Source organism: Ambystoma mexicanum, chromosome 9, assembly GCF_040938575.1.
Source record: "Ambystoma mexicanum isolate Mex_15411 chromosome 9, UKY_AmexF1_1, whole genome shotgun sequence".
NCBI classification, from domain to species: Eukaryota; Metazoa; Chordata; class Amphibia; order Caudata; family Ambystomatidae; genus Ambystoma; species Ambystoma mexicanum.
In genome coordinates this window covers 149,980,162-150,004,798 of record NC_090931.1, presented here as the reverse complement: position 1 = coordinate 150,004,798, position 24,637 = coordinate 149,980,162, and the positions used below count along the sequence as shown (strand labels likewise).

At 46.7% G+C, this 24,637-nt stretch overlaps 1 protein-coding gene across 1 annotated transcript in view; it reads left to right on the top strand.

The window, feature by feature from the left end:
* Window positions 1-24,637, top strand: part of TECTA (tectorin alpha) — a 395,812-nt gene that overhangs the window by 304,183 nt on the left and 66,992 nt on the right. The window contains exons 11-14 of the mRNA XM_069613900.1: window positions 12,892-13,453; window positions 16,171-16,370; window positions 18,163-18,546; window positions 19,866-20,152. Of these exons, the coding sequence (XP_069470001.1) occupies window positions 12,892-13,453; window positions 16,171-16,370; window positions 18,163-18,546; window positions 19,866-20,152 (1,433 nt within the window). The remainder of the gene's footprint in view (window positions 1-12,891; window positions 13,454-16,170; window positions 16,371-18,162; window positions 18,547-19,865; window positions 20,153-24,637) is intronic.

Here is a 24,637-nt window from a genome sequence, read left to right as displayed (position 1 = left end):
TGGGCAGAATCTTGCTTCCTTGTGATTTGCCTTATGTGGATTGGAGAGCGAGCTTGAATGTAGTATATTGTGAAATGAATTTGTACATTTTGCATCATATAAATGCAGATTTGGCATCACAAAGCTGTATTTATTGCAGGATTTTTGCAGCAGATCAGGCAGTGAGTGAGGCTACAAAACAGCCAGATTGTCATTATTTGCACCGTTTGCACCAATTTAATAGGAAGAGTCCCAGATGTGCCAAGCTTGACAGAACAGTGTTTGTTTTACTCTACTTCTTTGCTTTAATGTGGGTGTCTCTGCTTTCTGGGCTTCTGCTGGCTAAGGTGTCCTTGATAAGTATTAGCATTTGGTGTTTGTGCAGAATGGCTAGTACCCCACCTCTTCTGTATCTGCTCTGGACAATCTGGTTGTAGCCTTGGGGAAGGCCTTTGCTTTGCAGTGCAAGCTAGACTTCCCCAAAGGTTCGAGAACAAACTTGATGAGACAACGCTCCTGCACAGGTGGCAAGGTTCAAGTTGGACAGGGGACACTTCTGAACAAATTATTTTTCAGGGCAACCAGGAGGCTTCCAGAGTGATTGGTCCCACCACTCCAAGGGGTTGAAGCACCTTCACAGGTCATCGGAGGAGTTCGAGCACAAAGCAGGGCTCTACAGGACAACAACAGGCTCAGGGTGCCAACCTTCTCTTGCACAGTTCCACTTAGTCCTTGGTTCTGCTTGGCTCTTCTGAATACTTGGCTCCATCTACAGGTGGATTTGGACCTGTTGCTGATCTGCATGTCTGCATTCAGTACCCCTCTTAATATCCACAAGTCTAGTGAGTGCTTGCTCCCCGCTGGCCAATGAGGAGATCTGCCCCACTCATGCACACCAGCAGTGGTCCAATCAGCGACCATTACAGCTCTCATGTCCTTTTGCACTCCAGACATCCTGGCATCAGTAGTGTGGATTGGGTCCAAACAGTCCCAGTCCGCTTCCTGGGTAACCAAACATGTGACCTGCAGTAGTCCGTGAATGAAGAGGCTTTCGCAAGCCACTGCATTCCCAAATAAGGAATTCCCGGGTCACAAAGACCAAAGGAAAGGCCAATGGACAAAATGGCCAAAGGAGTAGACAAAAGTCTTTGTGACACCGCCATGACGGACACTAGCCACAATCATGAGCCAAACGCTGTTAGCGTGGTATGGCTCAGTAAAAAGTTATACAATTATAGCTTCTGCTGCCACAAGTCCACTGCTAGGCACATTGTCCAGTCACCAAAAAAATCCCTAGTGGATGACTAGGCCCTGTGAGAAACCAAAGGGTGTCTCACTTACTTGTCCCCGGGGATCTCTCTCTCTCAGGTTGCCAGGGCATGGCCATCACCTTTGGATCCAGACCCTGGGGGTGGACCAGTGCAGGAGGATCACATGGGTGAAGGGTCTACGGGGAGTGGTAGTGAGACAGCTGATGGTGAGAGACGTTATCCGCCCTTTCCCGTGCCAATACCCCATCCTATATTATAGGATTCTCCAACATTCCAACTCCTCCCCCTTTCTACACAAACACTGGGCAGAGGAAGAAAAGGAGATGAGAGTAAGGAGGCTAACACTTGCATAACCCATTGGACATGTCCCGTTAATAAGGTCAGGCAAAGGCAGGCACTTGACCTCAATCACATACATCTGATACCCATTAGCTCCCCCCACACGGATAAAAGGCTGAACATGGAGACACACTCTGAGCAAGGTGAGACACGAGAAGGAGCAGATGTTCCAGTGCAAAGGCGAACCCATTGGATCAGGGCGCCCGAGCGAGGGACCAGAGCAAGGGGTAGGGAAACCCTTAAGATCCCTACAGGAGGTTGTTGTCTCTGCAAAACTGTCAAGGATAGGCAGAGAAAGACAAATCCCAAACAAGAAGAAGCCTGCGTTGCGTTTCGAGGACACCAGGGACCCTCCTGGGTGAACGGCATAGTTAGGGAGGTGAGGCCAAGCCTGTGCTATCAACCTTGACTCGTGAATCAAAGCTGCAGAGAAAAGAAAGGAATGCACACAACCAGTGAGTTTTTGAAACATATGAAAGGCCGTTTTGTGTCAAGGAAAGATTGAAGCTGCAACAGGGTATCTCCCAATTGAAGGTTGCACGCATGCTGATGAGACGCGAAAGAAAGCAAACCTGTAGTGAACTTTAAAGTCACTGATAACTGTGAAGCCAGTGATACAGAGTAGTGGAGTGGTCCGGCAAAAGGAAATAGCCCACTTGAAAGTCTTCGTGAATGTTTGATGTTTTGTGACAAAGTGAATAAACTCTGAAATGCACAATGGTAAAGATTAACCCTGACGAAAGGGGAAGTTAAAAGGCGATTGCTTTAAAATAAAGATTTCTTTGAACATTTCTGATTGTGTTGTGGAACTACCAAGACGAAGAGACACTGGGGCAAATACCCTAAGGGAGATCTGAAGTGAAAGTTGAAGTGGTCCTGTGGAGGTCTATGGAAAAAGCCTTGCACACTCAAAAGTCTTCGACATCAGTGAAATGTCCGAGCCCGATTGAGGGAGACCTGGAATATGAAATAAGTCAGGGGAATAGAACCCCTAACGAAGGTGAATAAAGCTTGGGGAAGGGAACCCCCCACAAAGGTGAATATAGCTCAGGGAAGGAAACCCCTGCAAGTGCTATGATTGCGATGTCTGAGCCAGGCCGAGGGAGATCTACGTTGAATCAGATACTTTTTGTTGAGAGGTCCAAGTCCGACTGAGGGAGACCTACGTGGACTGTTGATGCCTTGAGAGGTCTGAGCCTGACAGAGGGAGACGTACGTGAACATTTGTTGAACTGTTAAAGAACCTTTGGTTAGCTAAAAATAAGTGACTTTAACATGGAAAGCCAATCGTGCCTAAACCCACATTTTGAACTGCCTTTTTTTCCATAACCTGAGCCAGAGTGTCATCCTGTTTACGTGGGCCACCTTACTTCCATTCTGTCCAACGTGGGGAGGAGAGTTGACTCAGCCATCTTGATCATTTATGTTATAACACTGACTTTCCTTTGCATACACATTCCCCTTTTCACACTTGTTGTATAAGAGATAAGGCAGGCATTCGTTTTTATTTAGTATAGGCTATTTTGATTTGACATAGACTGACTAGGACTATGTTTTCTTTATTATTTGATGGAAGAGACTACTCCCATCGTAGCTATAGGGCAAAGTAGGAGTTTTTCCAACCCCCAAGAAATGAATAAAGGTTTTGAAACTTGTAGCTCTTGTGTCAGTGTCAGTGTCATAATTGTGATAGCATGCTTTCCTTACCGGCCAGAAAACACAAGGAGCCCATTGCACGGTACAGTAATGTACTTTGCGCAATTAAATATTGTTACCAAAAGTGGCAACACAGTCTAAAGACTAAGAGAAACTAAGTTTCTCAGTACTGACAGCCTGAAAGACATGTCAGTTTCCTCATAAATATAGAGGTACATTAGCAGTAAGAGAAATGTGTCCTAACATTGTCCGTACAATAATTCAAATGGTGAATATCCTAATGAGGCTTGTAGTGTTTTCCGGATGGCGAACTGGTCCGAAGGAATCATTGTACCCCAGTTCTTTCCATCAGATTCCACTAACTTCCTAAGTATATGTTTCAAGGTTTTATTGAATCTCTCGACAAGACCATCTGTCTGATGGTGATAGGGGTTTGTAAGGTCTTTATCTGTAGAATATCCTTTACCTCTGCCATTATCTTGCTCGTGGAAGTTGTTCCTTGATCTGTCAAGATTTCTTTAGGAAACCCTACTCTGGACAAGAAGGGGATCAGGTATTTTAAAATCTGTTGTGAGGTGTTTGTTCGCATAGGGAAGGCTTCAGCATAACGGGTAGCATAATCCAAAATCATCAAGATAAACCTATTCCCAAGCCCAGAGGGTAACATCGCTCCCACAATATCCATTCCTTTTTGGGAAAAAGGGATTTGTAGCATGTAGCCTGTTCATCACTTGCCCTTGGGTTTTCATAGTTCCTTAATGACCAGAACTAAGATGGGTGTGTGCAATCTCCAAAATGACTCTTCGGTGGCTACGTGGCACTACCATTTGCGTATGCTGGTTTATCTCATTACTAATGTCCCCCTATATAATAACCTGTGTTTCAAGAAGAAGAAGCTCACCTCTTTCTTCCTACCTTCTTCCTCAGGAATAACCTTTAGAAAGGCTTCTGCTGACATCTGGTCATTACGTTGGGCAAATGCCAGGTCCAGGAATATTTCTGACTCTTCTTCATCCCTATTGGGTTTTGGAATGTTAACTTCAGGCGTGGGGTGTATATCCACTTCACCAAAATCTTTGGTTGCCCTGTCAGTTATGTCAGTGTCAGGGATGTCTAACAACTTTGGGAACAGAGCTTTTTCTAAGACCCCTTGAGCAATTATCTCCCCCATTTTTACTTTGTCGGCATAGTTGCTGTTATTCTGAATAGGAACTTTTATATTCCCCTAGTAGTCTGCGTCTATATCCCTTGCCATCACATCTAGGACATGCTTCTGGACAATTTTGATTTAGACATTAGCCTTATGTATGTCCATTTAGGGGAAACCAGTCCTAGACTTGTGGGGACTAGTTGTCTTTTGCCGGCTTTAATATTTATGTATTTACTGCTTGATAGATTGAAGCCAATAGATTCTTGAGTGTTGATAGAGGGGTTGTAGTCTCTCTCTGTGAGGTTTGTAAATCTTAGGCTCCCCCAGTTTGTGTCAACAGAGTTATATCCCACTTCTGACACTATATGTGATGGTGCAGAAGGAGTAGACTGATGCACAAAAGGTATGCTTTTGGGCAACAACTTTTATTTCATGCCTAAGGAAGGAAACATATCTAATCCTAGCTATAAGAGGGGTTTTCTGCCTTAAATAAAGCTAATGAAATGCCGAATGTCTGTAACTTTAAAGTCCACCATCCTGTGTCAAAATCATACTTCTAACTCTCAAACATATAATAAAAGTAGAATGGATTTGTCTCTCAAGGGTCTAGAATAATGACTTCCTTCTTCTGAACGGTATTGTTGGCAAAGTTGGGTTAAGGTCTCCCTTCTCCAGGCCTTTTTCAGGCTTGTCTTGACACTCTACTGTGGTTATGGGAATGTCTCCCTTCCCGTGGCCTTTCTTAGACTTTTCTTGGTAAATCGATGTGGTTGGGGGAATGCCTACCTTCCCCAGACCTTTCTCAGGCTTCTCTTGGCAGTTTATCTATTTATTTTGCTTTATCTAAGGTGCCTATAAAACAAATGGTGTTTTAAGGTGCCACACGACAAAAAGGGGGGGAGGCAGGGAAGAAAACAACAATAACAGTCCTACTAGTCCTTGTGTCATTGGGATTGTGCAAGTGCAGTAACAAGAAGTGCAGGGGGAAGGAGTGAAGAGGGAGGGAAGTGCCAGTCGGGGAGGGGATAATGCTAGGGTTTGAAGGAGGTGCAGGCAGAGTGAAGGCATACAAGTGCAGGGGGGAGGAGGAGGGGAAGAAGAGGGCCTGTGGGGCTAGACAGTGCTATGGGGAAGTCAGGTGGGTAAGCATAGGGGGTGCAGTGAATGCAGGGAGGGAGGCCCACATGCTTAGTGCAAGGACGGGGGTGGACCAGGCTCAGTAGGGATGCACACTGCACTTGGCTAGTCAGGGGAAAGGGGCCTGGAAGGGCAACTTCAGGTTAGAGGGGAGGGGGTGGGAGACTGGGGTGCTGGGTTAGATTGGGCCAGGAGGGCCTGGTACCCTGTAGGACTCAGAGGGTACCAGTCAGCCAATCAATGAGACAGAGGGGGGCATTAGCAGCGGATGGAGAGAGGGAAGGAAGAAGAGAAAAGGAGGGTCTTGAGAAGCTTCCAGAACTTAAGGATATCCAGCTCAAGCCTGAGAGGGACAGGGAGGCTATTCCAGTTTGAGGAAGAGGCTGTGGCAGTAGTCCAGCTTAGAGAGGACCAGATGTCTGGAGACATTGAGTTTCTGGGGGAAGGCGAGGAAAGGGAGAATGCCTTTGAGAAGGTGCAGCTGAAAGTGGGCCTTCTTGGGAGGTCCGCGATATGAGGAGAGGAGAGAGAGGAGTTGAAGATGATTCCAAGGATTTTAGCCTCACAAGAGGGTGAGAGGAGGGGACTTTTGGAGGGCGGCCAGAGAGTAGGAGGAAAGGAGGAAGCATGGATCCCAATGAGAAGGATCTCAGTCTTACTGGCATTAAGGCAGAGATCGGAAGCAGTGCAGCATGCCTGAGTAGCAGTCAGACAGTGAAGAATGCAGAGAGGAAGAAGAGGAGGCGGTAGAAGGAAGCTTGAAGGAGAGCTGAGTGTCATGTGCATATGACTGGAGGTGAGGAGAGAAGATGGAGATCAGGTGGGCAAGAGGGGCTAGGTAGATGTTGAAGAGCCACAGCGAGAGGATAAATCACTGAGGGACACCAAAGGTGGAGAGTTTGGTGGAGGAGAAGAAGGGGCTGAGTTGAACCTGGGAAAGTCAGTCAGATAGGAAGGAGATCAACCAGTCCAGTGCCAGGTCCATGATGCCAAGGGTATCAGAGAGCCGATTTATAAGGATGGCAAGATTGACCATATCCAAGGGCAGAGGAAAGATTGAGAAGGATGAGGATGGAAGGAGAATTGGAATCAAGATTTAAGATCTAGTCTTCACAGGTGCTCAGGAGAGAGGTTTCCATGCCTCTGGTGCTCTGAAGCCAGACTGGTGGTCATAGAGACAACCAACAGATTCAGTTTGGTGGATCAGTTGGGAGATGACCAACCTCTCCAAGAGTTTGCCCAGGAAGGGGGTAATGGAGATAGGCCGATAGTTAGTCGGGCAGCAAGGGTTGGCAGAGGGATTTTTAAGGAGAGGGTGCACAAGGGAGTACTTGAGGGGTAGTGGGAAGGAGCCAGTGGCAAAGGAGTGATTTCAGAAATTAGCCAACGCTGGGCCAAGGGAGGCAATGTTGTCCTTGCTACTTCTGGAGGAGCAGCAGAGCACTTGTTTGGAAGATACTTTCTTGGAGAACTTGTTTAGAGACCTCATCCGGTACTATGGGCGAGAAGGCGGAGAGTAGGAGGGAAAGGGTGTGTGGGGCCCAGGGAGTCCTGGGAGCAGGTGAGGAGGAGAGAGGGGAGTAATGGGTGAGCGAGAGTTGAGAGTAACTAAGTGAAGCTGGGTGCCTTCTTTGAAGGTCTTCCGATGAGGGTTACAGGGATGTGGTACACCCGTCGGTGGTGGCAAAGGGGCCAGAGGGGTGCCAGAAGGATGAGTGGCATGAGAAGGGAGGAAGTTGATGAGAGATGGAAGACATCTATCAAGAAGGGGGAGGTTGGGTTGAGAGCCCTGGGACATGACAGTGCCATTCTGGTAGACATTAATTATGCACCTAGAGGATGGGAAGTGTGCCAAGAGTACTTCCCATCTTGTTCCACCATTAATAGATCGAGACGCAAAAGGGGAGAGGACTGAGACCATATGGGGAGTCCATCGGTCCAGAGAGGGAGCAGCAAAGAGGATGTCAGTTACAGTCTGCCTGGAAGAAGCATTGACATAGGTGTCAGTGATGGGCAGGCCTGGGTTGGAGACCAGGCGGTCTTTCTTGAACCTTTTCCTGCCAGGCTTCAAGATAGAGGTAGGATAAGTGGTAGAGTAGCAGTTGGAGTAAATAGGGGAGATGGAGAGAACCATGGAGGGAGAGGAAAGAGAGCTGGAAGGGGGAGAGAGAAGGAGAAAATGCACAATGAACTCACCAGGCAGCCTAGCAGCAAGAGCTTACCGAGCTGGTAATGCGTTGCTCTAGTAGCAGTGGAGGAAGGAAAGTGACTCAGGTGGGAAGAACTATTCTCCTGAACCCGAGGAAAGAACCTTATATCACCAGTCACAAGGCATTTCTTGTGGTCCTTGAAACCAGCCTGCCCTGTTTCGCACAATCAGAGAAAGAGGTTGCCTTGGGTGGATTCCTCCACAACCCCAGAAATGGAGGCCACACACCGAAGCTCCCAATGTTCAAGGGCACATGCACAAAGAAATCAGGCTATCGTTGGGTAAGAGGAGCTCCAGAGGTCAATGCACCCGCAGCCTCTAAAGTCACATATCCATAAGGTGGTGCTGCTTGAAATAGGTACATGCCACTTGTGAGATATTAGGCAATGCTTAAGCTGCAGGGGAACCGGGAGAAGTCACCTCTCATAACTCCCCCATGATTGGCCACACCAACAGGTAGAGCATGGAGGGGTTGATCTGGGGGATAGCAGCTGACCGCTGCCTGCAAAGAGTGACACCAATCGCCCATCTTTTTAAGCCTCGAAATCCGTCTCATGCCCCCGTCCAGTATGATGACTGGAGCTCTCAAAGGACCATGATCAGGCCTTCACATAGACCTGATGCACAGCTGGCATTCACACGGATCTGGGCTAGGATCCTGGTCAGGTCACCAGGGATAGAAGCTGGATCCCTTCATTCCAATCATGGCAGCGTAGGCTCAAGAAATCCTTTTTAACCCCAAGGTTCTCAAACTCTGTTTTCCACTTTCACGTCAAGGCAGCCTCAATTGGCACACAATGAACACGGGCCAGAAACCTAGCAGAGTGTACTGTGCTGTCTTGGTTCTGCGCAGATAGCAGCTTATTCTGTTGACCAATCTAAAACATGCATGCCGGCTCGTCCGGTTTCCCAGTCTAAAGCATGGGTGCGGGCTGTGTCTAGCAGCAACCTTCCCTGCACGCCTTAGCTCCTGTTCACTGTCAGCTTGATACTACCCATGATCATTGATCACCCACCTTCGCTCTGTGTGTCCTGCTTGCGTTCCTGGCTCTGCACCCGGGGTGAAGTCTGCACTGCTGCTCCCGTTCTCCCAGGTCCAATGTCTCCTCCCTTTATCTGCTGCACCGTCAAGGTACCAACTGCCATCACCCTCTGTGCAGCCCTGGCTGCCCTCCGACACCACCTCCACACTCCGACACCATTAGATCACTGATCCGCTGCTAGGCGCTGGTGCGTAGCATCATACTCTGGGCCTCCTGCTGATCTTGTCTGGCCCAAGATGGCACCCGTGAACACCAGAACGCCATGTCTTTGGCTCCTTACTTGAAAAAGAACTCATAAATCATGCATAAAAAGGATTATTTAGCGGGTGTATCACCGGCATCCTGACAGCTCAGATGCAGCACGTCAGCATCGAGTGACTTCCAGCGACCCTCTGTGTGGCACTCTCTGCTTGTCAGTTCCCTTGATAGCCCTTTTGTGCTCTCCTTACAGGTTCTGCCTTTCTCAAATGTAGGTCCCAGGCCCCTTTTTAGGATTCTTATCTGTGGGTCCCAGACTCCTTTGTTCAGGCTTCTTAAGTGCGGGTCCCAGACCCCTTCATTCAGGCTTCTTAAATGCAGGCCCGACCCCTTTGTGTTGGCTTCTCAAGTGTGGGTCCCAGACCTTTTCATACAGGTTTCTTAAGTGTGAGTCCCAGACCCCTTTACAATGGTATCTCAAGTAACCCAGTGGTCTCTGGGAAGCCCCTATACTTTCCTTCGGGGATCCCAGTCATTTGCCTCCTTTTCAGGTCATCTTCTTGCAGCTCTTCACAGCTGTTTTCTGTTCTTTGCTGGTTTACGCGGCTCCACCACTCTTCTGTGGAGTCGCACGCCACATACCTGCTTGCCTGTATTGTACAGCATTCTCATGAGCCCGTGCCTTCTGTCTTGCTAATTCTCGGCATTTTGCACTTCAACAAAGCAGGTAGGGACTCCAGAACACTCCCTGTTTCATCCAGGTCAACAGCTGCAGGCTCAGCTCTTACTGGTTTGGGCAAGGACCTCCACTTTTGGTGCCTCTGAGGAGGGTCTGACAACAATGTTAGTCGTTCTTCCATCTTTTAGCTACTTGTGACTGGATAACTAGACCTCTCACTATGGTTAGCTGAGAGGTCGATTAGGGCTGTGTGTATCTTCTTCATCACAGTACTTTGAGGGGATGACTCAGTGGAGTTGGTCCTGATCTTCCTCATCTCAGTACTTTGAAGGGATAGCTCAGTGGAGTCATCCCTAATCTTCCTCGTCCCAGTAGAAATACCACTGCTATAACAAAATACATAGCAGAATCTATAGGATATGAGGAAGGCAAAGAAGATGAGGAAAGAAATGTGGGTGAATGTGTGCTGTGCTGTGTTAGGCCCTGATGTCCTCCCTTTATCCCACAGGGGGAATCCCTGCCAATGAGATCCACCTGCTGGGTACCACCGCCCCCAGAGGGACTATTGGGTAGAAGTCTCACCTCCCTGTCTTCATGGGAAGGGTCTCCCTCTTGGGGAGCAGGAACAACATCACGAGATTCGTCACATCTGGTATTGACCAAGTGGGAGCAGATGTCCCTAGAGAATGCAGGAATAACAGAAATTCATTCCAAAATGTGGTGATATAACTAATAAGAATCAAGTCTCTCTCTCCTCCGGTGCGTCTTTATTCCAACATAATAATGTTTACAGCCTAATAATGTCCAAGGAAATAATGATGAAATAAATGCACTCTAAAATTTCAAATTGATTTTGTACAAATATTGAAGATTGAGGATACCACCGTCTGCCCCTCATCATGTTTTGTGAGAGTAGGGCATGAAATGATATTCATTGGTCTTAACGGAAGCAGATCCTGACCTCTGCTATTAATTAGGCACATCAGCTCAGATGCTGTTCACAAATATGCATAACACAAGTATTTAAAAACATATTGGGCCTCATTAGGAGGCAGGCGGCCACGTAATGAATGGTGCCGGTACGGGACCGGCACTGTTCATTACGGGCTGCCCTATTACGAGGACTGCTGCGGGACCCGCTAAGGAATGCCTGGTCAGACCAGGTGTCCTTAGCGGGTCCCGCTAGCAGTCCAGGATGCTAACAACGGTCCCGTCATTAACGGGCCGTTGTCAACGTCCTCCCCATTCCCATTGTGCCCTACGGGGCTCGAATGGGAATGGGGAATGTTTTTTTCCGGAGCCCAGTAAAGGGCAATAACTGGGTCCGCCAAGGTCGGCATGACCCGGTTATTGCCCTTTTCTGGTCCCCGGAAAAAAATCATTATCAGCGGCAGGCGTGCCCTTAATAAGGGCATGGCTACCGCCAGGGTCCTAATGAGGCCCATTGACTCTTTAAATGTGATGTACTCATGAGTTACAATCTTTCTTATCCTTTCAACCATTCTAGCGAGAAAAACGCAAAGAAATGACTACGATCTGCAGAGGAAGGCCATTAGAAATATGCTGTTTTTATAACAGGTTGATTGTCTTTTCAAGGAAGTCCCACTCGAATGTCAAGCTGGAATGTGGAACTTGCATTAACTTTGGGTCACTCGAGACATCAAGGCAGAGCCAGTGAACTTCATAGAGAATGTTAGGGCCCTTTCCAGCCTCCTTTCAAGTCAGTCACTGCAGTTTCTGTACTCAGTCTCTATTTCTTCTGTTCCCTCAGGAAAAACATGTTTGCGTCACTCAAAACCAGTCATAGATGTTCTTATCCCTTAAGGAAAATCAATGTTCGTCACTCTGTACTCTGTCACTGATTTCCTGTAATATCAGCATCATCTTGCAGTCCCTCCAAATGCAAGTCCCAGACTGATCCTGAACCTGGACATGTGAAATAGGTTCAGTACAAATATTTACCTCCTTAGCCATTCAATTTGCACCCTTAAGTATCTTCATTAAACTGTTAAAAGACTAAGAAAGCTCAGAAAGGTGGCCATCTATTGCAGCGATTGCTGTGTAACCCACACTGTTATACACAGATTCATGTTCAAAAGTCATAACATGAGTAGCACTGTGCTGAATGCTAATTACACCCGTCATTTATGCCAAAAATCAATTGAGCATTTTGTGTGAGCTTGCTAAATATATAATGATATTGATTATGATTATTACAATTATTAAGACTTTTATTGCAATTTTTGATAATCATGAATGCAATCTCTATAATAGTCTTCACATAATCATAATAGCAATGAAATTAACATTATTATCATTATTAGTATTACCTTTTCATCATTATTCATGTTTTAACATTAATAAATGATGTGTTGAGCATTTATTCGTTTTTGATGGGTCTAATGCTTCAAAGAATTGATCACATGTTGATGGATATTAACATTACAATTAGCATTTGCAGCTTGGCTTATAACACTGTTTAATCATTATCATTACACTTAACATTATTGTTACTGTTCTTCTTCTGCCTTCATTGTTATTAATACTAGGTCTACTACTGCAACTAGTACTGGGCCTACTACTAATACTGCTACTGCCACGGCCGCTACTACTACCCCTAATACAATGACCAAAACAACTAGTTCTACTATGACTACTGCTACTACTAATTCTATCATTACTGCTACTACTACTCTTAATACTACTACTCCTACAACTGCTACTACTATTACTACTACTGCTAGTGCTAGGACCTCTACCACCACTGTCACTTGTTATGTTGTAATATGTTGTTGTTTACAATGTTTGTTTGTAATTCACCAGTGGTACAGCTTATCTGCATCATGCTTTGTATATAGTTGAATGTGTTGCGTTTCTGACCTAGAATGGGCAGGAGAGAATGTGAAGGCATGAGTAGAGTCGGTTTAGGTGAAGGAGTGAGCAGGGGCTGTTTACCTACAACGACTAAAGGAAATAAATATCTTCCATACCTAGATCTTCCTAGCTATTGTCTTCTCTGTAACATCACTACTACTAATACTACTGTTGCTATAAATAGTACTACTAATACTACTGCTATGACTACTGAACCTACTACTAATAATATTAAAAGTAATAATGCTACTACTACTACTACTAATAATTATAATATAAATAAGATTCATAAAGCTAGTTCTGAGTTTTCATGAGTTCTTGATAAAAGTCAGCACTATGCTATACTTTTCTTGCAGGTGAACAATGAGCGACTCTACCTACCTCTGAAGCTGGGGCATGGGAAGGTGAACATTTTTGCCTTTGGCTTCCACATTGTCGTGGAAACAGAGTTTGGACTGAAGGTGGTGTATGACTGGAAGACTTTCCTGTCCGTCACAGTTCCACGCCACCTACAGAACAGCACCTACGGCCTCTGCGGCCGCTACAATGGGAACCTGGAGGATGACCTGCAGACCGCGGGAGGCTCCGTCACCTTGAGCATCAGTGAATTTGGACATAGCTGGGTGAAGAGGGATACATTTTGCCAGGTTGGCTGCGGAGACAGGTGTCCATCCTGTGGCAAGGTGGAGGGTTTCTGGAAGGCCCAGCAGCTATGTGGCTTCATCCCCAATCGGAACGGTGTTTTCGCCAAGTGCCACAGCAAGGTCAATCCCAACTTCTTCTTCAAGAACTGCTTGTTTGACTCATGCATTGATGTGGGGGCTGTGCAGACGGCGTGCAGCTGGTTACAGAATTATGCAAGCACATGCCAAACTCAAGGAATTGCTGTCACCGGGTGGCGTAACTACACCTCTTGCTGTGAGTATCACTTTTTGATCATTAAGTGGGATTTCGGTGCATAGTGAAAACATCATCAATCATTTGTCACTTGTAGCATCCACGTGTAAAACCTGTGGTGTTGAAGATGTGCAATACCATTGAGTTTAATAGCAATGCTGTTATTTCCTTCCTCAAAGGCATGTGAAGTTCCTGTGAGTGCTTATACATAAGCAGAGTGTCTCAAAGTTTCACAATTGACACCATCCACCTCCCGCCCTAGCTACCTTGGTTTGTGGTACTAGGACCAGGTTTTTCCCACTGGGAGGAGACCTCTTGTCCTTATATGCATGACAATTTAGTTTAGGGCATGTTAGTTATACAGTACTCAAAATGGACTGGCACGGTTAGGCTTTCACTACACATTCCACAATTCCACTTTGAAATCGGTGCTACAGACCATGCCACATATGGCACAATACTGACTTAGAGCTCATTGATGTAGAGCTCACACCCTTAAATACAGCTCCAACCGTTGCATGTGAAGTAAGCCAACACACCACACCAACGCCACAAGGGGCTTAGTCACCCAGATGGATATGCATTGGTTTCTGAATAGTCTTATCGGTTGTCCCCTGGGCTGTTTATCTGGGATCATGCCCCATGTGCAAGCGAGCACAGTCATCTGGCTGGGTGAGGGGGAAGCATCAGGCTGCTGGCACACTTCATGAAGCAATCAGAGGGGAATAAATAAAGGGTTTCAGCTTCACTCCCAAGGCTTTGGAACTGCTCAAAAAAATCATCAGCACACACAGGCTCTACAAATGTGTGAAACACCATCTGTTTTAGAAGGACTTTTTGAATAGATGGGGGGAGGGATCCTGGACTATTTCTGTAGTATAAACTGTGCATCAGAGGTATTTAGGCTCTATACATTCGGTTAACAGCTCTTCTAGGAAATTTAGTGAAGTCACAAAAATCATCAATTGAATCAAATCCCATCAGACCCCATTGGCAGCATTACCAAGACTGACTGATTTACAAACGGCTGATGCCTTCTGCAATGTCGCAGGTGGGCTTAAAATCGCTGCCAGTGGTTACGATTAATTAAAAACCGTCCACACATAACAATTTGTCGGTATGGTTCATTCTGAAAGAACCAGATACAAACCAGGAAATGCCCCAAGTAATACCATAGACAGTTGCCACACTCTTCTTGGGTCATTTGGTGTCCTCTTGGACTTTGCATCAATGGATTGAGGCCTCTTTGGATGCATCTGCAACATGTTTTGAGCCCATGATCGCACACATGTTGCGACTACTCATCACATCTCTTCTGTCTTCCTTAGGATTGGCAGGCGCATACATGCGATTTTCAATTGTAATTGTAATTGGTTATTTATAACACGCTTTATACCCAGAGGTTTCGAGCACAGAGCCGGGGATTGAACCTGTGTTGCTCTGCGTCGTCTTGCTTCCAAGGCGAGTGCGTTGCCCCTGAGCTATCCTCCCGAGGAAACTATCTTCAAGCAGTTCCTCAGAATGAGCGTGGTTCTTCCAAGTCTAGAAAAACAGGACACAATCTGATGAAGGGCATCACTTTCCTTAATGGAATCTTCTTCTAACGGAGAGCAACCGTATTTGGGTGGGCCATGTGCCTACATGGCTGTCCCCCATTCTACTAAGCATGAGTGGGAATTCCCAGACTCCGTCCCCAATTCAGAGGTCAATCTGAAATGAAAAGTGTATTTTTCAGTGGCGAAAAGCACTTCCTAAAGGCACCATATTCTGTGAAAGAATGAATGTGGATACTGATATCAAAGCCTCAACTCTTGCATGGCCCTGATTTATGAGCTCACCACGCTGCTAGTGTCCATCACTGACGCAGGGCAGACACCGCAAGGGGCATTCTCCTTGTAGAGCCAGGCATTTCCATTAAAAACAAGGAGTTAAAATATGGCATCTGTGAGGTGCCCTTAACATCTACTGCACACGTCTTTCCTGTATCTGCTAGGCATTTCCCAGATGGCAGCACCACTCTTCTGATTAAGGGCCCAATTCAGAGATCCATGTCAAATTAGAAAAGTGTTGTTCGTGGAGGAACAGCTCTTATAGTCAAACCGCCATGGTGCCCTGACTTCACACTCTCAGCTCTTGCATGACTCTGATTGACAGCCTGATAAAGGCCCCAGTGATGGCCATTAATGCAGGCAGGCACTGTGAGGGCATTCAGCTTCCCGAGCCCCACTTCTGCATGTAAAACAAGGAGTTAACATGCACCACCCGTCAGGTGTTGTGAACATATACTGCACACGTTTTTCCTGTATATGTTCGGCATTTCCTGGATAGCAGCAGCGCTCTTCTGGTTTACTGAAGTCAGAAAAGTAGCAGAATTTTTGGAAATGCTGGCAGTGATACTGTGCACAACCTGCCCCCACAATGATATATCTTAGCAGCTTTTGCAGCTCGAAAACATAACAGTTCCCCTGCAATCTTCCCACACACCTCAGAAGGGTGGGGCTGGAAACTGGGGGAGAGGATGTTGGCTTTCCACACCACTTTTCCCCAGAGTTCCGGATCAGAATATTATGAGAAGAAAGCGTTCCGCTAGCGTGACATTGAGATGGGAGCTGCGTGGCAGCAGTCGCCGGCACGATCATAGTCAGGTGATCACAGGCCCCGGCTTCTCTCAGATCCCTCCCAGCGTTTTAATTGCGGATGTTATTTAGACTCACACCGTGTTCTTGTGTCACTTGCAGATGTCACCTGTCACCCGTACAGTCACTACGAGAGCTGTGTGAGTGTGTGCCAGCCCCGCTGCGCTGCCATTCGACTTAAAAGCGACTGCAATCATTACTGTGTAGAAGGGTGCCAGTGTGACCCAGGCTACGTGCTGAATGGCAAAAGCTGCATTCTCCCTCACAACTGCGGCTGCTATGCTGATGGCAAATATTATGAGGTAAGAATATGTACCCTCCCTCCCTTCCTTCCTTCCTTCCTTCCTTCCTTCCTTCCTTCCTTCCTTCCTTCCTTCCTTCCTTCCTTCCTTCCTTCCTTCCTTCCTTCCTTCCTTCCTTCCTTCCTTCCTTCCCTCCTTCCCTCCCTCCCTCCCTCCTTCCTTCCTTCCTTCCTTCCTTCCTTCCTTCCTTCCTTCCTTCCTTCCTTCCTTCCTTCCTTCCTTCCTTCCTTCCTTCCTTCCTTCCTTCCTTCCTTCCTTCCTTCCTTCCTTCCTTCCTTCCTTCCTTCCTTCCTTCCTTCCTTCCTTCCTTCCTCCCTCCCTTCCTTCCTTCCTCCCTCCCTTCCTTCCTTCCTTCTTTCCTTCCTTCCTTCCTCCCTTCTCTATCCTGGTTCGCCAGACTGAAATGTTTCCTAAATTATGTCCAGAGCCGAAATCTCTGAATCCACATCGAGATGGCCTTTTCTGTTCTGACTTGTCAACCTGGGGTTGGTTCGTGGCTTAATTTTAACCATCAGGCCAATTTAATCTGAACACATGCTCTTTTGACCCATTTTGGTTAGGGAGTTTGACTGGAACCTTGGAGGACCACACAGGACTATGTCCCTGGTTGGACGTAAAACGCCATCATTTGGTTCTACGCTTCCGTCTTTCGAGCAAGGACTGGAACGAGCCAGAGGGCGTTGAAATAACTATATCAGTCCTCTCTTCCACTCAGGAACTCCAATTCCAGTCCTCAAGAGTCAAATCCACTCCATGATTTGTGGATATCCAAAGGGCTTTTGAGCACTGCAACTCTCAAAGGGAGTCCTCAACATGGTCATTGTTCATTCTGGAACCCCAGGGCGCTTGCCGCTCTCAAGGACCAGCCTTGTTGCAGTGTCAGAAGCTTCAGGTGCCATTGAGATGTTGGTTTTGCAGGGAATATGTTGGCAGATATCTTGTGTGGCATGGGAACACTGATTGTTCTTTAGTGAACCAAGGGATCGGTGCTTCCAGCATCTTCTCAGCACTTTAGAGACATATGGGTTTACATTTGATCATGACATATGGATGATGGCAACTATCAGTCGCAATGCACTATTTAGAGGTTAGTGGTCGCTTCAGGGAGTGTTTGTTCCTGCCATGGATGCAGGTGAGCATTGCCAGCAATATCTTATTTGGCTCATGTTCCCTTGATGACATGTTGAGTTGTTGCTCAAACTGTATTTCATCATGTTATGATTTCAGGTGTGGACCAAGCATGTGGATATCTCTCAGTCTTTTATAAATAGGTATCATCTCCCAGGGCACAATAGAACTTCTAGTCACCCACTAAGTCCAAACATACGGTGGAAGTCCATCATGGCCAACACGCATTTTGTGGACTGGTTCTGACACCCTGGTTTGGGTAACATGCCTTTTGTGATCTAGCTAAAGATTTGCTGAAGCATTGCAGCCCATAGGTTTCACATGTATGTTAGCTTAACCATGTATTAACCTCTTGTGGCTTTCCAGATGTTTTGAACCACAACTCACACGATGCCATATTATTCATTAGTCTGTTTAGGGTGAGTCACCATGTAGTCCAAAAGTCTGTAAAGCCCAATGTTGGGCTCCTAAGTCTCTCACTTTGTATGTGTGCACCCCAGTTGTCTGGGATGGATTCCGAGGATTGATTGAGGATTACAAAGACCCTGGTGTTCCTGACACAACAGCTGAGTTGCCAGCATGAGTAACATAAATGTCCAAACATAGCAGTGCGATTTTGTTTTCTGATAAAGAGTTTTAATACTTTTTCTGCTTCCATGTGCAGCCAAAGCAGCTGTTCTGGAACAGCGACTGCACCCGCCGCTGTCGCTGCTTCGGACGGAACCTCATCCAGTGCGATCCGCGTCACTGCAAGTCGGATGAGGAGTGTGCGCTGCAGAATGGGGTGCGGGGCTGCTTCAGCAAAAAGAGCTCCTACTGCATCGCGGCGGGAGGTGGGGTCTTCCGCACCTTCGACGGGGCCTTCCTCAGATTCCCCGCCAACTGTGCCTTTGTGCTGTCCACCATCTGCCAGAAGCTTCCCGATGTCTCTTTCCAGCTCATCATCAACTTCGATAAGTGGTCCTCGCCCAACCTGACCATCATCTCACCGGTCTACTTTTACATCAATGAAGAACAGATCCTCATCAATGATCGAAACACGGTGAAGGTGTGTGTGCGTGTGTGTCAGATGTACGCTAGGACCGAGGTGATGGACTTCAAAGTATATCACAACCTAGTCAGTCCATGTCTGCTGGTGATATGTACAGTGCAAGGGAGAGATTTTCCATGTATGTGAGCAGTATATGCACAGGGAGCAGAACGCCCATGCATGTGAAAGACATCCATAGGAGCAGGGACAATCCATGCATGTGGCTGAAATTGGAACAGGAGTATAACCGATCCATGCATGTGGGTGACATGTGCACAGGAACAGAACCAATCCATGCTGTGGGGGATATGTGCACAGGGACACAGAAAATCCATGAATGTCTGTGATATCCACAGCAGTAGGGGCAACCTATTTCATCTGGAGACATGTGAACAGGAGCAGAGCCCGTCCATGCATGTGGGTAGTATATGCACAGGGCAAGAGAAAATTCATGTGTGTGGGTGAAGTGTGCATAGGAACAGCTCCAATGCATATATGTGGACGATAAGTGCACAGGTCCAGAGACACCACATGAGTGTGGGTGACATTGGCAGAGAGCAGAGATAACCCATGTATGTTGGTGAAATGTACACCGGAATTGCGATGCGCTGTGCCAATGCCATGTGACTTCTTGCACAGTCAGGGTGGGCACGAGACACAATCCACATGTGGGGCTGATATGTGCACTGGGACAGAGTCGGTGTGTGTAAATAGAGGCGGAGCATGTGTGCGAATGATATATATATATATATACACACAAAGAAAGGTGTTAGTTGCCAATGATTACACATCGCAGAATAACAGAATCACGTGTGTCGATAATGCCTAAACTTAACTGAAGTAATAACAGCATCTCAGCGGAGACTGTGCATTTTTGTGAGAAATATGTACAGTGAACCAGACACGCTGAGTGTACATGATATGTGCGCAGGGCCAGAGACCGTCTACATCTGTGTTTGACGGGTTTATAGGCACCGAGACACACGTGTATGGATGTTCTACACACTTAAACAAAACGGCTATAATTTAATGAGTCCTTCCTTCCCTCCCTCCCTCCCTCCCTCCCTCCCTTCCTCCCTCCCTCCCTCCCTCCCTTCCTTCCTTCCTTCCTTCCTTCCTTCCTTCCTTCCTTCCTTCCTTCCTTCCTTCCTTCCTTCCTTCCTTCCTTCCTTCCTTCCTTCCTTCCTTCCTTCCTTCCTTCCTTCCTTCCTTCCTTCCTTCCTTCCTTCCTTCGTTCCTTCCTTCCTTCCTTCCTTCCTTCCCCCTCCCATGTTATTTGCTCTCTTATTCCACATGGATAATTCCCAGCTGATATTCCCAGTTCCTGTGCGTTGCAGGTGAATGGCACCCAAGTGAGCGTCCCATTCGTGACGGGGCTATCCACGAAGATCTACAGCAGCGAAGGCTTCTTGGTGATCGACACAAGCCCAGACATCCAGATCCACTACAACGGATACAACGTCATCAAGATCAGTATCAGCGAACGGCTCCAGAACAAGGTGTGCGGCCTCTGCGGAAACTTCAACGGCGACTTGACCGACGACTACGTCACCTTGCGCGGGAAGCCCGTCGTGAGCAGCGTGGTCTTGGCACAAAGCTGGAAAACCAACGGCATGCAGAAAAGGTACAGCAATAGGCGCTTTGTTTTTCCAACTTCCTTTTATTAATTTTGTTTCCTTCACCATGAAGGCAAGTCTGATCCACTTCGAGGATTTGGGCAATATCTGGTGGACATCCTATGTCATTGATATACCTGCCATATGGACTAGTCCTCAGTTCTCTTTATTTGTGTCCATCTAATTCCAGGATGTGCCAACCTCCACTAAAACAAGGGCAGCCTGGATGAATGCCCATGATTGGAGGTGCTGCAGACCGAATGAATGATTTGATGGGATGGTTTGTTATTTAACCATGGTAACTAGTAACCAGACTCTTGCAGACAGATGGGGTACACTTCTCTTCACCCTCTTACCCCATATCACCGAAACCACCCTCCTTAGTTTTCCCTCTAACTTTTCCCACTCCATTACGAAGATACCTTCTATATCATCCACAAGCACACATTTCAAAATATACAATAGAGCACCATATAAGCAATACCGAGTTGGCTTGGATCAGCAACGGGGCCAATCAGGAGTAGCTAGAAGGGTATAACTCTCCCATCCGACTATGGGGCTGGCCAGTGAGGCATAGCCCACGGGTCTGCATTTTGTGACTCTCCAGATGTGTTGGAGTTCAACTCCCATGATTCCCCACCATTAACTATTCTGGAAAGGTCAGATGGGAGGCGTAGTCCAACACATCTGGAGAGGTAAAAGTTGCAGGCCCCAAGTCTAGCCACCCCTAAATTGTGCTCAGGGTAATTTGTGTAGCTGTGAATAAGCCAGCATTAGTAGCAGAGAAGGCCTGGAGCATCCAGTTTGCTTTCATCTGTCGCTCGGAAAAGCAGGCTCAACACTTGCATGACATAGATCAACCCATGGCAAGCCAATTTCCGCCAATCCATGGCCATACTACGGAGGCCATGCAATAAAAAATCAGCCCCAACCTCTATTTTGAGAAGAGCCCTACACTGGTTGACAGTAAAGGAGAGAATAGAGTTTAAGGTCCTCTGTCTGGTTTACAAGTGCGTTAACAAGATAGGGCCAAAATACTTATCAGACAAAATCAGGAGGTATGTTCCCATCCGACAACTGCGCTCTGCAGACCAAAATCTGCTTTACATGCCAGGTACCAGGTGTGTGAACAAAGGGGGCCGTAGATTCGGAGTCTACGGCCCAAGAGCATGGAACCAACTGCCCACAGAAATCTTTGAGATTAAAACCCTCTCTGCTTTCCGGAGGGCCGTGAAGACCCATCTGTTTTGTTAGTTTTCTTTGTGTACTTTAGCTGGTGCTAAGCAATCTCATATGACCTAGTGGACCATGTCACTGACAAATGGCAATTGATACATCTGCGCCCAGTTACGATTTAATTCGTCCGGTGCACGTTACAAATATTTCAATTCAATTCAATTCAATTCAATAATCTCCCGCTATCCCAACTCATGCTTTCACTAACTTCCTAACATCCTAGATCAACGGTTTGTGACATTTGGTTCTCCAGATGTTTTGGCCTACAACTCGCATCAGCACCAGTCAACAAATTCAATGGCGAGGGATCACGAGTGTCATAGTGCAAAACATATGCAGAGCCTCAGGTTGCTACACTCACCAAGAACATTTCCCATCTCATCTCTTCCTCTGCCTTCCATCCCTTGCCCCCTCACAAGTTTTCTATTTTACTGACTAAGCATCTCCTTCACCTGCATGGATTTCTATTCAATAATAAAGCAGACCTCCTGTTACTGAAAAACATGGCTCTCCACAGTGACACTTCCCATCCTTGTACATGGTCCATCAGCGAATCGCGCAACTCTTCATTCGCTTAACCCTCCATACTTAGCGGTGCCATCACCATCATTTTTGGCGTTCACTTGCTACTTCACTTTTTCCCGACTTCCCATCCTGAATCCACTACCATTTATCTTTAGACCAATCCCTCTCCAGTCTGCAGCCTTGTTCAGATCTACAGCCCACCGCAACGCGAGACCAACTTTCCTGGCCAAGTCACTGATAGGATTCTAGATCTTCTCCCCTTAGTCTCTGCTCTGTCTTTGGCAACTGTCTTATGTCAACTCTACCTCATCGTCCCCCTCTGAAACAATTCTTCACCCCAGTCAATAAAAACCTCTTTTGTAAAACTTAAAATTGAAGGCTGGAAAATTTTCAATAATTCATAACCTCTGGCATTGCTCTGGGCAAAACCTGCAGCCATCTACTGTCACTTATGCAGCAATCGATCCTTCTAATGTTTAAAGAGACACAGCAACGTGAAGGTCTCTAGCGCCGTCTTGCTGTCGATCACATCAACTTCAATGCCCAGTCTTTAAATTATCATAAACTAAGTTCCTTCATTAAATGGCATTAGCACAAAGCTGGCATTTGACTGCAGAACATATTCATAAGGACATTTTTAACATCTCAAAGCACCTCCGCTCCCTCTGTATGACTACAGTGCATGATTGTTCCGAGCCCACGCTGCTAAATACTGTATTGATTGTTCCGAGCCCACGCTGCTAAATACTGTATTGATTGTTCCTAGCCCACGCTGCTAAATACTGTATTGATTGTTCCTAGCCCACGCTGCTAAATACTGTATTGATTGTTCCTAGCCTACCCTGTGGCATACACTCCCTACCTACGAGCTACATAGGCACCTCTATAGGCCACATTTTACTGGCCAAGCAAACTCTCCTACAGCATGTACTCCCTGCTCTTCCACGCATGTCTACTATGCACACTACTCACTGAAATAATCATACTGCACCTCCCCAGCCCAGAGCCTAACTACCACTATGACAACGCCTCCAGTCGACCTCACACTATGGACCTCTTGCTTAAGCCCTCACACACTCCTCAAAACATAACAACCACACCAGTTTCGAACCTCAGCCTGAGATTGGTCAGATTCCGATCCCGCACCCTTCCCATCCATCGACAGGCCACACCTACACTCACACCACACAGAAACTGCCGGCTCAGGTCACGCACCATCAAAGTGAACAAACACCACCACCGTGACATCACCTCTATACGCCACAACACCAAGCCTACACACACCACACCCAGCGGCAACTCTTACTCTCAACATACAGCCATACCCATGTCAGACTCTCTTACCCTACCCACAACGAACTTGTGCTCCACGCTATACAAGTGCGCTCTAGTCAATGTACGCTCCCTCAATGCCCACGCCCTAGAAATAAACAACCTAATAACCACTCAAGACTTAGATACACTCGCTATCACAGAGACCAGGCTCAACGAAGCCTCCGGCCCAGCCATCACACTAGCAGTACCGCAAGGGTACGCCATCCTTAGACAAGACAGGACCGCCAAAACAGGAGGGGGAGTAGCCCTTATCCACAAAGAAACACTATCTATTAGAACCATACCTCACCAAGAGGAAGGGAATGTTGACATTCTATCAGTCAAATTAGCACTCTCACCTAACAGCACAATAAATATTCATATCATATACCGACCACCTGGCCCCTCCGCCAACTTCATAGGTCAAGTCAATCACCTCCTAGGAAACAATATTAAGAAATCCACTAAATCATTACTCATAGGAGACCTTAATCTAGGATTCAATGACCCTAAGGACAAAACTGCTACCTCGCTAGCCAAAGACCTCCACGATTTAGGCTTCTCACAAAAAATCACTGCGCCTACTCACGCAAAAGGACGCATCCTAGACTGGATCATAGACCACAATTGTAACACAGCCATCACATCCAACACAAGCCTCCCTTGGACAGACCCCAACCTTCTCCAATTCGACATCCCAGTTTCTATATGCACTAAAGTGCCTACCACAGCACCGGCAACCTTAGCCAGAAGTGCCAAAAAACTCACCGCGGACAACCTTAGTGCACACCTTAACCTGCCATGCCCAGCGCCTCCCTTCTCCTCTAACCCTAACATTCTTGCAGAAATATTCATAGATACCATTACTAAAGCTGTCAACGCCGTCGCTCCATTAGAAAACAAAAAAGAAAAAAAATCCTTCCACTCCAACTCCTGGTTTACTGAGGAACTCCAGACTCTGCGCAAGGACAAACGCCAAGTGCTCAAAAACTGGCAGTGTAATCCTTGCGACACCACAAAAGGCAACTTCAAATCCTTAGCCAAAAAATACAGACGCCATCTTCACTGCTAAATCTGAAGCCTACAACCACCGTATCTGCGCTGCCAACTCGCACTCTAAAGAACTTTTTAGTATCTTTAAAGAATTAACAGTACCACCCACATGCCCTGATGAGATTGTCAAAGACGAAGCATGGTGCATAAGCATTCAATCAGCCATGCTTGCAAAGATAAACCTCCTCCAAAATAACCACCATTACAATACCTTACCTAAGCAAAGTCCTCATATACAGACTCATCCTAATGTCAAACCTAGCAACATGCCCAAATTCGCATTCGCAGAAATCTCCGAAGCAGATGTCATTGACATCCTCAGACACCTCAAACCCTCACAATGTAAGGGTGATGTGTGCCACCCC